The sequence below is a fragment of the Maniola hyperantus genome, chromosome 8 (genome assembly GCF_902806685.2).
Source record: "Maniola hyperantus chromosome 8, iAphHyp1.2, whole genome shotgun sequence".
NCBI lineage: Eukaryota > Metazoa > Arthropoda > Insecta > Lepidoptera > Nymphalidae > Maniola > Maniola hyperantus.
Window position 1 is genome coordinate 44,506 of NC_048543.1, and position 17,325 is coordinate 61,830.

The 17,325-nt window shown below is 51.9% G+C and overlaps 1 protein-coding gene across 1 annotated transcript; it reads right to left on the reverse strand.

Moving 5' to 3' along the window:
* Positions 1–1,183: 1,183 nt before the first annotated feature.
* Positions 1,184–16,709, reverse strand: LOC117984212 (uncharacterized). Its single transcript, XM_069500107.1, has 6 exons — positions 16,500–16,709; positions 13,159–13,329; positions 8,892–9,353; positions 8,393–8,649; positions 5,845–5,886; positions 1,184–3,400 (listed from the first exon to the last, which is right to left on the reverse strand). Exons 1-5 carry the CDS (start codon positions 16,500–16,502, stop codon positions 5,877–5,879), a joined length of 903 nt encoding a protein of 300 aa, XP_069356208.1. The 5' UTR covers positions 16,503–16,709; the 3' UTR covers positions 1,184–3,400; positions 5,845–5,876.
* Between the last annotated feature and the right edge of the window lie 616 nt (positions 16,710–17,325).

Below are 17,325 nucleotides of genomic sequence, written 5' to 3' on the forward strand. Positions count from 1 at the left end.
TTAACTGATTGTGCACTTTTCCGAGATGTTATTTTATTTATTAATTCAAGATGGCGGACATGATTTTTTTTACAAAAAATTTACACGGGTGTCGTTTTCAGGGTTTTCGAGGGTGCTGAATTTGATGATGACATTTATTCTGAAATCCAAGATGGCGGACATGGATTTTTTTACAAAAAATTGACATGGGTGTCGTTTTCAAGGTTTTCGAGGGTGCTGAATTTGATGATGACATTAATTCTGAAATCCAAGATGGCGGACATGAATTTTTTTACAAAAAATTTACATGGGTGTCGTTTTCAGGGTTTTCGAGGGTGCTGAATTTGATGATGACATTTATTCTGAAATCCAAGATGGCGGACATTAATTTTTTTATAAAAAATCCTCCCGAACTCCTCAACCATGATGATGCAGGGTAATGAAACTCCTAAGCCGTGTGGCCGGAAAATTTTGCTGGTGAATTGATATTTTACTGACCGAGCATTGATTACTTACACTGAAAAGCTTATCATAAAAATAATTTTCAAAAAACCAACATTTGTTTTCCAAACGCATAGGTACATGTATGAAGTCGGGCGATCATAAAAAGAAACTAGAAATTAAAACGTTACGTTCGCCTGACTTCATACATACGTATAGAAACAATATTTTTTTACTTAGTAGTGGCTTTGGAAGTCTTTTTTTTGAAAAACATTTTTGTTTCCTTAATCTACACCACTTTTAGATAGAATTATTTAAAGTTAATTAAATTTTAGGGTTAAATAAAAGAAGTTTTGTAAGAATCGCGTAGGTGCATTTATTAATTTATCAAATTCAGCACCCTCGAAAACCGTGAAAACGACACCTGTCAATTTTTTGTAAAAAATTCATGTCCGCCATCTTGGATTTATAAATAAATAACATCCCGGAAAAGTGCACAATCAGTTAATACTTGATACACGCGCAATAATATGTATTTATGTAGGTGTGACACAAGGTGCCAACAAGTTCAAAAAATTCCCGTTGTGTAACAGTGTTACTCAACGGAAATGTTTTGAAATTTTTGGCACCTTGTGTCACAGTGTTACACACGGGGGTGTGACTCAACGGGAATAAGGGTTGTACATCACTTTCTGCCGCGTACTGTACCTACTGTATCTATCAACGACAACTACCTAAGGAATGGGCTTTTCAATAAAATGCGCTTTCTTAAATAGATTTATTACAAAAGTGTATCATCACTCGACAGCAACATCCAGACTAGGAGCCAACGCAGACAATACTTATCGCTAGGTGTACTTGTACCTACATAGTATATGCTACACAGACAATACTTATCGCTAGGTGTACTTGTACCTACATAGTATATGGTACACAGACAATACTTATCGCTAGGTGTACTTGTACCTACATAGTATATGGTACACAGACAATACTTATCGCTAGGTGTACGTGTACCTACATAGTATATGGTACACAGACAATACTTATCGCTAGGTGTACCTACATAGTATGTTGTACACAGACAATACTTATCGCTAGGTGTACGTGTACCTACATAGTATATGGTACACAGACAATACTTATCGCTAGGTGTACGTGTACCTACATAGTATATGGTACACAGACAATACTTATCGCTAGGTGTACCTACATAGTATATTGTACACAGACAATACTTATCGCTAGGTGTACCTACATAGTATATGGTACACAGACAATACTTATCGCTAGGTGTACCTACATAGTATATTGTACACAGACAATACTTATCGCTAGGTGTACGTGTACCTACATAGTATATGGTACACAGACAATACTTATCGCTAGGTGTACCTACATAGTATATGGTACACAGACAATACTTATCGCTAAGTGTACCTACATAGTATATTGTACACAGGCGTATTGTTACTAGCGCACTTATTACACATTATTTCCTATTTACCTTACAGCGACCATTTCAATTGTATCGTCCACTATTACCTACTATATAAGTAACACTGAGGCCGAGTAAGCTGGAGCGTCCCGGAGGACTTCCGTGACGTCATGTAGGTGTGACGTCAAGTAGGTGTGACGACGCGACGCGCAACGGACGAGGTTGAGTGTTTCACAGTCCTCATGAAATAAAGTAATTGAGCTTCGTGCCTGAAGTGACCATAAACAATCATTGCTCTGACTTACAAACTAGCTTACGTAGGTATCAATATGTCTGTTCGTTAATTTGAAAACTTGTTAAATTATTTATCATAGTAATTATTATTATAGTCATTAATGTCTCGATCTGGTCGAAATTAATGAATTTTATTTTTATTTTATTTATTTACTAATACACAACACATAATATAGTGCTACTGCTAGGTCGTCGGCCTGAAACGGAGGAAGCCTGCGTGCGGGAGAATTGTCCGTGATGTTGTCGACAGTGTGTGCACTGTGCAGTGTGTGCACTGTGCAGTGTGTGCACTGTGCAGTGTGTGCACTGTGCACTGTGCAGGTACCGCAGCTGGCGATGACGATAGGTGCCTGCAGCTGCTTGACCTCCACACTCGCGAGGCGCACACGACAGACTATGTCGACTAGCTACTGACGCCAGTGTTGCGTGTGTGTCGTGTGTCGTGTGCCGTGTGCCGTGTACCGTGTGCCGTGACCGTGCGCATCTCCGTGGGTGAACTGATTATGTAGATAGTACCACCGGCCATCAGTGGTCGCCAGTGGTCGCCAGTGGTCGCCGATGGACGCGAATAGGCCTCCCCCGACATTAACAAAAGAGAGTTGTAGGAAGTATAACACATGGTAGCTAGTTAGCCAGTCACCAATGTCGTATCGGTAACAAGTAACGGCTCATGAACTAAACTCGCCAGCGCAGTAACAGACAACGCACGTAGTATCTAACATCATCAACGCTGATATGTGTATTGCACTCGCAGCCTCCGCCACCTCCGCCACCTCCGCCACCTCCGCCACCTCCGCCATCTCCGCCACCTCCGCCACCACGGCCGTCACAATCCTTACTATAATATTAATATTCTCTAAACGACTAGAGGCTTCAACTAGACGCAAGCGGCTGCGGCTGCGGCTCCGTGCCGCGCGGCGAGCGTGCGGCTGACTCCATTCAACTAGACGCAAACGGCTGCGGCTCCGTGCCGCGCGGCGAGCGTGCGGCTGACTCCATTCAACTAGACGCAAGCGGCTGCGGCTCCGTGCCGCGCGGCGAGCGTGCGGCTGACTCCATTCAACTAGACGCAAGCGGCTGCGGCTCCGTGCCGCGCGGCGAGCGTGCGGCTGACTCCATTCAACTAGACGCAAGCGGCTGCGGTTCCGTGCCGTGCGGCCGCCTCCCACAGTCCCACGAGATTTGGTTCCGGTTACGATTACTTACTTATAGAGTTTTAGCTTTTTCTAATAAATCGTTGATAAATTTCTGAAAAGAAAAACACCTTTTATTAATATTGTACCTACTCCTCTACACTTGAGAGCCCCCACTTTGTATGAGAGCCGCCTTCAAATATAGAAGATTATTAACCAAGGGGATAAACCAGTGTCTTCTGTCGCGGGTGACGATTTGAATCGCGAGCGTAACGAAGGACTCGAGGTTTACTCCCGAACGTAGCGAGGGTGCTAAAAACTTAAATCACGAGCGAAGCGAGGGATTTAAGACGAGTCCTGAGTGTAGCGAGGAATTTAAGTTCACCCAAGACTAAGACAGCTTTATCACTGAGGAAAATACTCTACTTTTCGTACCATTTTCGAAAAAATTAACAATAATAATATGAGATAAGCATTTATTAAACGTATTTTTAGAACATTAACTTATTTATAAAAAAAAACCGGCCAAGTGCGAGTCAGGCTCGCGCAATGCGGGAAGTGAAGACCTTTCATATGATACCCCACTTGATATAGTTATCTCACTTCGAAAGTTGAAAATACTAATTATTAGTTCATGACCACAATTTAATTATTATTTTTAAAAAAATTTTTTTTTGTGTGATCTAACCCTAAATTCACGTTTTTCAGATTTTTCTCCTAATGTCAGCTATAAGACCTACCCATCCTACCCATAGAGATGGTAATCATTCATCTAAGGACCCACCTACCTGCCAAATTTCATGATTCTAGGTCAACGGGAAGTACCCTGTAGGTTTCTTGACAGACAGACAAAGTGATCCTGTAAGGGTTCCGTTTTTCCTTTTGAGGTACGGAACCCTAATAAATTAAAATAAACTTAACGTTTATGTATTTGAAGAAAACAAAAACTCGGCAAATTCCTAGACTAATATTTTTTTGTCGGAAAAGCAAAGGCATCAATCTCATACGGCCTCGTCGGTTTTCGTAATTTTATTTAATAATCACATAACTGCATAATAAATGCGTATTCATTTTTCAAAAAGATGTATAATGCTTTATATACAAACTCAATGGTGTAAACCTTCGTGGTTTTTGCTGTGTCTAAATTGGATTTGTTAAACATTCTTTATGTTGGTAATTTAAAAAAAAAACACAGATGTAGTCTGTCTGTCTGGTGGGAGGCCTCGGCCGTGGCTAGTTACCACCCTACCGGCAAAGCCGTGCCGCCAAGCAATTTAGCGTTCCGGTATGATGCCGTGTAGAAACCAAAGGTGTTTGGGTTTAATAAAAATTGCCATACTCCTTCCAGGTTAGCCCGCTCCCACCTTAGACTGCATCGTCACTTACCATTAGGTGAGATTGCAGTCAAGGGCTATCTTGTATCTGAATAAATAAATAAAAATAAAAAAAAAAGTTCAGTATAAATTTCGGTACCTAAGTATTCCAAATTTAAATCACATTCTCTCCCTAGGGGATGAATGAAATTCAGTACAATTTTCTTTCCCTGTTTTTAACAGATTAAAAATGACTATTGTTATGTACGCTTTTTGTGGCATTCATTGAATGTCACTTTTTTGAGCAAGTGGTACGAAAAAGCTTTTTATATTTTTAATGCAATATTCGGCTGAAGACCATCAGTTTACATATCGTGTTTAAAGAAGTACGTAGGTAATTAGGTTCGTTCAGTCATTCAGAAGTTATAAAGCTCTGACAGACGGACGAGCGACTCGACACCTCGCTTCGCTCGCCGCTCGCTCAATTAAACAAAGCAAATGTTTAAAGAAGTACCTACGTAATTAGGATCGTTCAGTCATTCAGAAGTTATAAAGCTCTGACAGACGGACGAGCGACTCGACACCTCGCTTCGCTCGCCGCTCGCTCAGTTAAACAAAGCAAATGTTTAAAGAAGTACCTACGTAATTAGGATCGTTCAGTCATTCAGAAGTTATAAAGCTCTGACAGACGGACGAGCGACTCGACACCTCGCTTCGCTCGCCGCTCGCTCAATTAAACAAAGCAAATGTTTAAAGAAGTACCTACGTAATTAGGATCGTTCAGTCATTCAGAAGTTATAAAGCTCTGACAGACGGACGAGCGACTCGACACCTCGCTTCGCTCGCCGCTCGCTCAGTTAAACAAAGCAAATGTTTAAAGAAGTACCTACGTAATTAGGATCGTTCAGTCATTCAGAAGTTATAAAGCTCTGACAGACGGACGAGCGACTCGACACCTCGCTTCGCTCGCCGCTCGCTCAATTAAACAAAGCAAATGGACGTTTCCTAGACTGTCATTCTTTTCAGGACTTTTCCGAATAATAAAATATAGCTACAGTACGCGGCCTAAAGTAATGTACCTACATCGACCTTTAGAAGGAGATAGCAAAGTAGAGCACTGTCTCTGTCGTTGAGACCAACGAAACGTCATACAGGTATGAGTGACAGAGACAACGCGCTACAAAGCCGAAATTACATTCTAAAGGTCGATGTACAATACTTTACCTTCGTATAGTGTAATACTTACATTTACATCTTTTTGGGGCTTCCTGGCATCAGCTAATAACGTCTGTAACAACAATCATTACTTTAAGTAGTGTGGTGGTGGTGGTGGTGGTGGTGGTGGTGGTGGTGGTGGTGGTGGTGGTGGTGGTGGTGGTGGTGGTGGTGGTGGTGGTGGTGGTGGTGGTGGTGGTGGTGGTGGTGGTGGTGGTGGTAGGTAGGGGAAGTGAGAGTGTGTTAGATGCAAGGGGCGCATTAATACACCAAGGTGGATTTAAGTTTTTCTTTAAATCCTGTGGGAACTCTTTGATTTTCCGGTATAAAGAGTAACCTATATGTCCTTCCCCGGGATGTAAGCTACATCTGTACCAAATTTCATCAAAATCGGTTAAACCGTTGGGCCGTGAAAAGCTAGCAGACAGACAGACAGACACACTTTCGCATTTATAATATTAGTATGGATTTGAAAACCGTTTAAAAACCGTTCTACGTTAATCACTGATATCTACAGAGAATGTATGCCAATAGATCCCATATTTTACATGCTGTGACACATGCCCTATTGGAAGCATTATTTACGAAGGAAACTTAATCTTAGAAATACTGAAAAATATAGTTGCTAAGTGAACCTTAGACACGCCTGAAAGCAAAAATATAGTTGCTAAGTGAACCTTAGACACGCCTGAAAGCAAAAATATAGTTGCTAAGTGAACCTTAGACACGCCTGAAAGCAAAAATATAGTTGCTAAGTGAACCTTAGACACGCCTGAAAGCAAAAATATAGTTGCTAAGTGAACCTTAGACACGCCTGAAAGCAAAAATATAGTTGCTAAGTGAACCTTAGACACGCCTGAAAGCAAAAATATAGTTGCTAAGTGAACCTTAGACACGCCTGAAAGCAAAAATATAGTTGCTAAGTGAACCTTAGACACGCCTGAAAGCAAAAAGCTCTGCAGGAAGTTTGCAATCTGCTACAACAGTTGTTTTTACTGATTTGGATCATTCTGTCTAAAAATAGGTTTCCCAGCTTCTCTACACTCGTCGATGTCCACCTCCAGCTTCTCTACACTCGTCGATGTCCACCTCCAGCTGCTCTACACTCGTCGATGTCCACCTCCAGCTGCTCTACACTCGTCGATGTCCACCTCCAGCTGCTCTACACTCGTCGATGTCCACCTCCAGCTGCTCTACACTCGTCGATGTCCACCTCCAGCTTCTCTACACTCGTCGATGTCCACCTCCAGCTTCTCTACACTCGTCGATGTCCACCTCCAGCTTCTCTACACTCGTCGATGTCCACCTCCAGCTTCTCTACACTCGTCGATGTCCACCTCCAGCTTCTCTACACTCGTCGATGTCCACCTCCAGCTTCTCTACACTCGTCGATGTCCACCTCCAGCTTCTCTACACTCGTCGATGTCCACCTCCAGCTTCTCTACACTCGTCGATGTCCACCTCCAGCTTCTCTACACTCGTCGATGTCCACCTCCAGCGGCTCTACACTCGTCGATGTCCACCTCCAGCTGCTCTACACTCGTCGATGTCCACCTCCAGCTGCTCTACACTCGTCGATGTCCACCTCCAGCTGCTCTACACTCGTCGATGTCCACCTCCAGCTTCTCTACACTCGTCGATGTCCACCTCCAGCTTCTCTACACTCGTCGATGTCCACCTCCAGCTGCTCTACACTCGTCGATGTCCACCTCCAGCTTCTCTACACTCGTCGATGTCCACCTCCAGCTTCTCTACACTCGTCGATGTCCACCTCCAGCTTCTCTACACTCGTCGATGTCCACCTCCAGCTGCTCTACACTCGTCGATGTCCACCTCCAGCTGCTCTACACTCGTCGATGTCCACCTCCAGCTGCTCTACACTCGTCGATGTCCACCTCCAGCTGCTCTACACTCGTCGATGTGCACCTCCAGCTTCTCTACACTCGTCGATGTCCACCTCCAGCTTCTCTACACTCGTCGATGTCCAACTCCAGCTTCTCTACACTCGTCGATGTCCACCTCCAGCTTCTCTACACTCGTCGATGTCCACCTCCAGCTGCTCTACACTCGTCGATGTCCACCTCCAGCTTCTCTACACTCGTCGATGTCCACCTCCAGCTTCTCTACACTCGTCGATGTCCACCTCCAGCTTCTCTACACTCGTCGATGTCCACCTCCAGCTTCTCTACACTCGTCGATGTCCACCTCCAGCTTCTCTACACTCGTCGATGTCCACCTCCAGCTGCTCTACACTCGTCGATGTCCACCTCCAGCTGCTCTACACTCGTCGATGTCCACCTCCAGCTGCTCTACACTCGTCGATGTCCACCTCCAGCTGCTCTACACTCGTCGATGTCCACCTCCAGCTTCTCTACACTCGTCGATGTCCACCTCCAGCTTCTCTACACTCGTCGATGTCCACCTCCAGCTTCTCTACACTCGTCGATGTCCACCTCCAGCTTCTCTACACTCGTCGATGTCCACCTCCACACCCGCGCCGTCCGCACCCGCCGCCGCGGCCGCACCCTGCGCAATACGTATGACCGCAACACGGCTGGGTGGTGACTGGTGGTACTCACCGCGAGGTGCCGCCGGCGGTGGTCGTCGCTATCCATGTCCAGCAGCTCGTCGATGTCCACCTCCACGTCCGCGCCGTCCGCGCCCGCCGCCGCGGCCGCACCCTGCGCAATACGTATGACCGCAACACGGCTGGGTGGTGACTGGTGGTACTCACCGCGAGGTGCCGCCGGCGGTGGTCGTCGCTATCCATGTCCAGCAGCTCGTCGATGTCCACCTCCACGTCCGCGCCGTCCGCGCCCGCCGCCGCGGCCGCACCCTGCGCAATAAAGTTACTTGAGTGAGATTGCGCTCGTCAGTCTGTCAGAGCCTTATTTCTGAATTACTGAACGTAGTTACTTCAAATTAAAATATAAACTGATGGCCTTCAGCCGAATATTGCATAAAAAATATATAAAACATTATTTCAGGGGGGCTGTCATAGGAAATGGGGGCACTATATATCAAAACCGGCCAAGTGTGTAACGTGCACACAACCACTCTCTCCGGCGCAGAACTCACGGGCGCCTCGTACAGCTTCTGCAGCTCGTCGTAGAGCCACATCTCCACGGCGAGGCGCTTGCGGATGAGCGCCATCTGGTGGCTGCCGTACTTCGCCGTCAGGAACTTCTCGCGCCGCTCCTTCACCTGTAACGTGCACACAACCACTCTCTCCGGCGCAGAACTCACGGGCGCCTCGTACAGCTTCTGCAGCTCGTCGTAGAGCCACATCTCCACGGCGAGGCGCTTGCGGATGAGCGCCATCTGGTGGCTGCCGTACTTCGCCGTCAGGAACTTCTCGCGCCGCTCCTTCACCTGTAACGTGCACACAACCACTCTCTCCGGCGCAGAACTCACGGGCGCCTCGTACAGCTTCTGCAGCTCGTCGTAGAGCCACATCTCCACGGCGAGGCGCTTGCGGATGAGCGCCATCTGGTGGCTGCCGTACTTCGCCGTCAGGAACTTCTCGCGCCGCTCCTTCACCTGTAACGTGCACACAACCACTCAGTAGGTACCTCACCTTCACAACACTATATGTTCTACGACTTGGTCTCTTGTACCGACACGTGATTTTCTTGCATGGATAATAGTGAAAGATCTGAACATACTACATAGGTTTTTCAAAAAAATCAAAAATTCCCATGAGATTTTTGAACTTTAATCCACGCGAACGACGCCTAGTAAGTATTCAATATCCCGGGAAATTGCGAAACAGGTAATATTTTTAATTTATTCCTAAGCAATCATAAAAACAACTTACATATTAAATCTATACTTAAAATGAAAAGGGGACAGGGTCCAAGGTTTGTACCGCCCGGGGCAATAGCCCCTAGCCCCGGTAGCCGTGTACGACGACGTTGGCCGGCGAGCGCTCGGTGGGCGACAGCGCGGCGTGTGCGGGGGGCGCGAGGGCAGTACCAACCTCGCCTTTGTCGCTGAAGTTGACGTGCAGGCCCGCCTTGGCCGGCGAGCGCTCGGTGGGCGACAGCGCGGCGTGTGCGGGGGGCGCGAGGGCAGTACCAACCTCGCCTTTGTCGCTGAAGTTGACGTGCAGGCCCGCCTTGGCCGGCGAGCGCTCGGTGGGCGACAGCGCGGCGTGTGCGGGGGGCGCGAGGGCAGTACCAACCTCGCCTTTGTCGCTGAAGTTGACGTGCAGGCCCGCCTTGGCCGGCGAGCGCTCGGTGGGCGACAGCGCGGCGTGTGCGGGGGGCGCTAGGGCAGTACCAACCTCGCCTTTGTCGCTGAAGTTGACGTGCAGGCCCGCCTTGGCCGGCGAGCGCTCGGTGGGCGACAGCGCGGCGTGTGCGGGGGGCGCGAGGGCAGTACCAACCTCGCCTTTGTCGCTGAAGTTGACGTGCAGGCCCGCCTTGGCCGGCGAGCGCTCGGTGGGCGACAGCGCGGCGTGTGCGGGGGGCGCGAGGGCAGTACCAACCTCGCCTTTGTCGCTGAAGTTGACGTGCAGGCCCGCCTTGGCCGGCGAGCGCTCGGTGGGCGACAGCGCGGCGTGTGCGGGGGGCGCGAGGGCAGTACCAACCTCGCCTTTGTCGCTGAAGTTGACGTGCAGGCCCGCCTTGGCCGGCGAGCGCTCGGTGGGCGACAGCGCGGCGTGTGCGGGGGGCGCGAGGGCAGTACCAACCTCGCCTTTGTCGCTGAAGTTGACGTGCAGGCCCGCCTTGGCCGGCGAGCGCTCGGTGGGCGACAGCGCGGCGTGTGCGGGGGGCGCGAGGGCAGTACCAACCTCGCCTTTGTCGCTGAAGTTGACGTGCAGGCCCGCCTTGGCCGGCGAGCGCTCGGTGGGCGACAGCGCGGCGTGTGCGGGGGGCGCGAGGGCAGTACCAACCTCGCCTTTGTCGCTGAAGTTGACGTGCAGGCCCGCCTTGGCCGGCGAGCGCTCGGTGGGCGACAGCGCGGCGTGTGCGGGGGGCGCGAGGGCAGTACCAACCTCGCCTTTGTCGCTGAAGTTGACGTGCAGGCCCGCCTTGGCCGGCGAGCGCTCGGTGGGCGACAGCGCGGCGTGTGCGGGGGGCGCGAGGGCAGTACCAACCTCGCCTTTGTCGCTGAAGTTGACGTGCAGGCCCGCCTTGGCCGGCGAGCGCTCGGTGGGCGACAGCGCGGCGTGTGCGGGGGGCGCGAGGGCAGTACCAACCTCGCCTTTGTCGCTGAAGTTGACGTGCAGGCCCGCCTTGGCCGGCGAGCGCTCGGTGGGCGACAGCGCGGCGTGTGCGGGGGGCGCGAGGGCAGTACCAACCTCGCCTTTGTCGCTGAAGTTGACGTGCAGGCCCGCCTTGGCCGGCGAGCGCTCGGTGGGCGACAGCGCGGCGTGTGCGGGGGGCGCGAGGGCAGTACCAACCTCGCCTTTGTCGCTGAAGTTGACGTGCAGGCCCGCCTTGGCCGGCGAGCGCTCGGTGGGCGACAGCGCGGCGTGTGCGGGGGGCGCGAGGGCAGTACCAACCTCGCCTTTGTCGCTGAAGTTGACGTGCAGGCCCGCCTTGGCCGGCGAGCGCTCGGTGGGCGACAGCGCGGCGTGTGCGGGGGGCGCGAGGGCAGTACCAACCTCGCCTTTGTCGCTGAAGTTGACGTGCAGGCCCGCCTTGGCCGGCGAGCGCTCGGTGGGCGACAGCGCGGCGTGTGCGGGGGGCGCGAGGGCAGTACCAACCTCGCCTTTGTCGCTGAAGTTGACGTGCAGGCCCGCCTTGGCCGGCGAGCGCTCGGTGGGCGACAGCGCGGCGTGTGCGGGGGGCGCGAGGGCAGTACCAACCTCGCCTTTGTCGCTGAAGTTGACGTGCAGGCCCGCCTTGGCCGGCGAGCGCTCGGTGGGCGACAGCGCGGCGTGTGCGGGGGGCGCGAGGGCAGTACCAACCTCGCCTTTGTCGCTGAAGTTGACGTGCAGGCCCGCCTTGGCCGGCGAGCGCTCGGTGGGCGACAGCGCGGCGTGTGCGGGGGGCGCGAGGGCAGTACCAACCTCGCCTTTGTCGCTGAAGTTGACGTGCAGGCCCGCCTTGGCCGGCGAGCGCTCGGTGGGCGACAGCGCGGCGTGTGCGGGGGGCGCGAGGGCAGTACCAACCTCGCCTTTGTCGCTGAAGTTGACGTGCAGGCCCGCCTTGGCCGGCGAGCGCTCGGTGGGCGACAGCGCGGCGTGTGCGGGGGGCGCGAGGGCAGTACCAACCTCGCCTTTGTCGCTGAAGTTGACGTGCAGGCCCGCCTTGGCCGGCGAGCGCTCGGTGGGCGACAGCGCGGCGTGTGCGGGGGGCGCGAGGGCAGTACCAACCTCGCCTTTGTCGCTGAAGTTGACGTGCAGGCCCGCCTTGGCCGGCGAGCGCTCGGTGGGCGACAGCGCGGCGTGTGCGGGGGGCGCGAGGGCAGTACCAACCTCGCCTTTGTCGCTGAAGTTGACGTGCAGGCCCGCCTTGGCCGGCGAGCGCTCGGTGGGCGACAGCGCGGCGTGTGCGGGGGGCGCGAGGGCAGTACCAACCTCGCCTTTGTCGCTGAAGTTGACGTGCAGGCCCGCCTTGGCCGGCGAGCGCTCGGTGGGCGACAGCGCGGCGTGTGCGGGGGGCGCGAGGGCAGTACCAACCTCGCCTTTGTCGCTGAAGTTGACGTGCAGGCCCGCCTTGGCCGGCGAGCGCTCGGTGGGCGACAGCGCGGCGTGTGCGGGGGGCGCGAGGGCAGTACCAACCTCGCCTTTGTCGCTGAAGTTGACGTGCAGGCCCGCCTTGGCCGGCGAGCGCTCGGTGGGCGACAGCGCGGCGTGTGCGGGGGGCGCGAGGGCAGTACCAACCTCGCCTTTGTCGCTGAAGTTGACGTGCAGGCCCGCCTTGGCCGGCGAGCGCTCGGTGGGCGACAGCGCGGCGTGTGCGGGGGGCGCGAGGGCAGTACCAACCTCGCCTTTGTCGCTGAAGTTGACGTGCAGGCCCGCCTTGGCCGGCGAGCGCTCGGTGGGCGACAGCGCGGCGTGTGCGGGGGGCGCGAGGGCAGTACCAACCTCGCCTTTGTCGCTGAAGTTGACGTGCAGGCCCGCCTTGGCCGGCGAGCGCTCGGTGGGCGACAGCGCGGCGTGTGCGGGGGGCGCGAGGGCAGTACCAACCTCGCCTTTGTCGCTGAAGTTGACGTGCAGGCCCGCCTTGGCCGGCGAGCGCTCGGTGGGCGACAGCGCGGCGTGTGCGGGGGGCGCGAGGGCAGTACCAACCGCGCCTTTGTCGCTGAAGTTGACGTGCAGGCCCGCCTTGGCCGGCGAGCGCTCGGTGGGCGACAGCGCGGCGTGTGCGGGGGGCGCGAGGGCAGTACCAACCTCGCCTTTGTCGCTGAAGTTGACGTGCAGGCCCGCCTTGGCCGGCGAGCGCTCGGTGGGCGACAGCGCGGCGTGTGCGGACGACGCGGACGGCGCGGGGCGCGCGCGCGCCGGGTAGCCCGCCGCCGCCACGCCGCACTCCATGGCGCCGCTGACGCCGCCGCTGCGGCTCTGCAACAACCACACGGCTGCATCACCTGGTCTCCACCTCCTCGATTACGACGTCGGATACTGTGAGTGATGTGACTTTGGAATAAAAAATATATAAATAAAATAAAAATCTTTTTTATTCGAATAAACTTTTACAAGTACATACTTACGAATAGTCGGATGCATCTACCACTGGTTCGGAATGCCTTTCCTACCGAGAAGAACCAGCAAGAAACTCGGAATTGTATTGACGCAGGAAATCTAAAGTATCGAGGTGCGAGGTGCGAGGTGGTGGTGGAACACTACATAAGTACCTCACGAGCTCACAGAGCCTTGGCTGCCCACAACCTGTGAGCAAAAGTCGTTTTAACCGACTTCCAAAAAGGAGGTGGTTCTCAATTCGGCCCATTTTTTAAAATGTAGGTAGGTACCTAGTCACACCGATTTTTTCGAAGTTTCTAGACCGATTTGCAAATTTATTTTTTAATCAACAGCAGAAGTTTCCACGGTGGTCCCATTGTTTTTTGGATCCAACTCCTCGAACCTGATGATGATTCAGGAGCTGTTCCTGGTGAAATAATATTGTGAATGCCGAGCATAGACTTTGTTATTGAATTCCAAGTCCCAACTCTTCAATCCTGATGCTGCAAGGTACTGAACTCCTAATCCGTGAGGATTTGGAAAGTTTTACTGTTGAACTGATATATTTTATGTACCAGACAAAGCCTATTTTACTGGTTTTGGAAGTCAATTTGTGTAATATCCTCCTACCTATTTATAGAATTGCTCACCACTAGGTACCACTAGGTAGGCAAGGGCGGATCCCCCCCCCCTGGGCTGCGTCCAGGACCTAGGTGGACTACTAATTAAAATTGTTAAACATAATGTTTTTTATATTTTTATATACCTAGATTTTATGTAAGTTCCTTCAATACTAAATTGGCATTTAGGTATTTTGGGTTCCGTGTCTTAAGGTGAGACTGAGTGAGTAGGTAAGTGAGGCCTTTTGCAGCGGGAAATTTCAGATCTCATGAGAAACCAGAAATTTTACGCTGACGAAGTCGCGGGCAACTGCTAGTAATATTATAAATGTGAAAGTGTGGATGTTTGGATGTTTGTTACTCAATCACGCAAAAACTACTGGACGGATTTGGCTGAAATGTAATGGAGATAGATTATACTCTGGATTAACACATAGGCTACTTTTATCCCGAAAAATCAAAGAGTTCCCTCGGGATTTTGAAAAACGTAAATCCACGCGGACGAAGTCGCGGGCATCAGCTAGTTGTGAATAAATGAGGTGATACGAGTCACATCACTGCGTCGACAGGAATTACAGTAGCAGAGTGGTACATCCAAACTGTTTGCATCTCTGAGCTCTGTACTCTGTCTGTAGGTAACGGTACATTGCTCCACATCCTACCTATTTATACTCTTTGATAGGTATGAAAGCTTCGAACAACAATCCTTGAGTTAAGGTTCGTACGCACCTGAGCGGCGCGGCGCGGCGCTTCAGTGAGCTTCACGTCGCGGCACAGAGCTTCAAAATATCATTTCTATCATTTTGTATGGCGCATATCGCACTAGAGCGGCGCGGCGCGGCGCTTCACCGCGCGTTGCCGCGCGGCACGGCTGGAGAGAATATTTTGAAGCGCAGCGAAGCGACGCGCAGTGCAGTGACGCTAGTGCGACATACCCAGCGGCGCGGCACGGCGCTTCGCGCTCGTACGCGAACGGGTATAAAAGTGACGCGCAAGTGACGCGAGGTGCCGCGTACTGAAGTTGTAGTGCGGTAGGCACCGTCGAGCGGCCTGAGGTGACGCGTTCTGCAGTCGGACTGAAGCGCCGCGCCGCGCCGCTCAGGTGCGTACGAACCTTTAAGGTTCGTACGCACCTGAGCGGCGCGGCGCGGCGCTTCAGCGAGCTGCACGTCGCGGCACAGAGCTTCAAAATATCATTTCTATCATTTTGTATGGCGCATATCGCACTAGAGCGGCGCTGCACAGCGCTTCACCGCGCGTTGCCGCGCGGCACGGCTGGAGAGAATATTTTGAAGCGCAGCGAAGCGACGCGCAGTGCAGTGACGCTAGTGCGACATACCCAGCGGCGCGGCGCGGCGCTTCGCGCTCATACGCGAACGGGTATAAAAGTGACGCGCAAGTGACGCGAGGTGCCGCGTACTGAAGTTGTAGTGCGGTAGGCACCGTCGAGCGGCCTGAGGTGACGCGTTCTGCAGTCGGACTGAAGCGCCGCGCCGCGCCGCTCAGGTGCGTACGAACCTTTAGTTGTCGCGCCTCGCGTGCGGCGTGCGGCGTGCGGCGTGCGGCCGCGCGGCGTGACACCTAGCTACTAGCTAGGTAGGCAGCTGGCAGCGACGTCGCTATATGTATAATTAGGTTACCCGTGTCGCGTTACCGCTAACCAGATAAGTCCTAATCTGTCCACCATGTCCACAGACCCCGAGGAGAACGTGCCCCTGTGTGCCTGTGTGCCTGTGTGCCTGTGTGCCTGTGTGCCACCTGTCCCTGCCTAGGGCTGAAACAATCTATTCGCTGTAACAAGTCCCACCTACAATTCCTGTTGTATCTATGTAGAACTGAACGTATGTACCTAATAGGTACTATATTTTTACACGACCAAAAAGGAGTGTATTTTTAGGGTTCCGTACCTCAAAAGGAAAAACGGTACCCTTATAGGATCACTTTGTTGTCTGCCTGTCGGTCTGTCAAGTAACCTACAGGGTAGGTACTTCCCGTTGACCTAGAATCATAATTTTTTTTACAGAAAAAATAAAAACCGACTTCGATACACAAACACTAAAAATTGAAAAATAATTTAATATATTATTATGTATACAAGAGTTGATATAGTTCCATAATAATATTTTTTGGTGCCGGTGCCAATTAACTTTAGCTGCGCGAATCGTCTAGACTTCATATTCGTAGCTTTAGTTTTAAGTTTGCGTAATAATTATCACCATTATATCTTACAAATCTAACACCATACCAGACCATCAATAAGCGTAATTTATTACCTATTTTGAATAAATCATTTGACTTTGACTTTGACTTTGACTATTTTTATGAGACTACACAATGACTGACGGACGGACGGACAGCGGGGGCTCAGTAACAGAATTCCATTGGCACTTTTTGGGTAAGGACCGTAAGGCGTAAAGGCTAGATAGGTACCATGCGCGATGCCGTGCGGCAGTCGGCACCGTTAGCGGACAGCGAGGTGTCGAAGGTCGGTGCCCCCGCTCCGCTCCGCTCGCTCCGCACCACACACGAGGGACACTCGACACTAGACTCAACACACAAATCGAACGGCACATCACACGTACGAAGCGAAACGGGCTCGGATTCGGACTGCGCAGCGCTGCGACGTGCGGCGGCGGGACAGATTATCTCTGGCGTTGCGCACGTCACTGCGTCGGGCGTCCGCTCGCTGTTCACGCTTCAGCGTGCGCCGCCGGGGGGCGCGGGGCGGGCGGGGCGGCTCACACCGAGCGCGGCTACACAGACAGGCTTCAGCCGAGGTCATCGACCGGCGACGATCATAACTACAGATCCTGAATGAACAGCCAGTAAGTAGGTACAGTACAGCCTTAGATGCCTGCTGAAGGCCTGCCGCTAATTTGTAGTTTTTCTGAATAAAACACTGAATCTAACTTTTGACTGCGATCTCACATGGTGGTAACTGATGGTGCAGTGTAAAGTGGGAGGAGGCTTACTTGGATATGTAATCCATACTAAACTAATATTATAAATGCGAAAGTGTCTATGTCTGTCTGTCTGCTAGCTTTTCACAGCCCAACAGTTTAACCGATTTTGATGAAATTTGGTACCGAGTAAGCTTACATTCCGGAGAAGGACATAAGCTACTTTTTATCCCGGAAAATCAAAATATTCCCACGAAATTTAAAAAACCTAAATCCACGCGGACGGAGTCGTGGGCATCATCTAGTACCTACCCAGGGCCGTCTTTAACCTATTGTAGGCCCTGGGCACATTAGAA

Excerpts from the sequence above, each read along its gene's own strand:
- LOC117984212 (XM_069500107.1), bottom strand. Across the intron at positions 9,354-13,158 it reads ACTTCAGCGACAAAGGCGAG|GTGAAGGAGCGGCGCGAGAA; the intron begins GTTGGTACTGCC and ends TGCACGTTACAG. Across the intron at positions 8,650-8,891 it reads AGAAGCTGTACGAGGCGCCC|GGTGCGGCCGCGGCGGCGGG; the intron begins GTGAGTTCTGCG and ends TTTATTGCGCAG.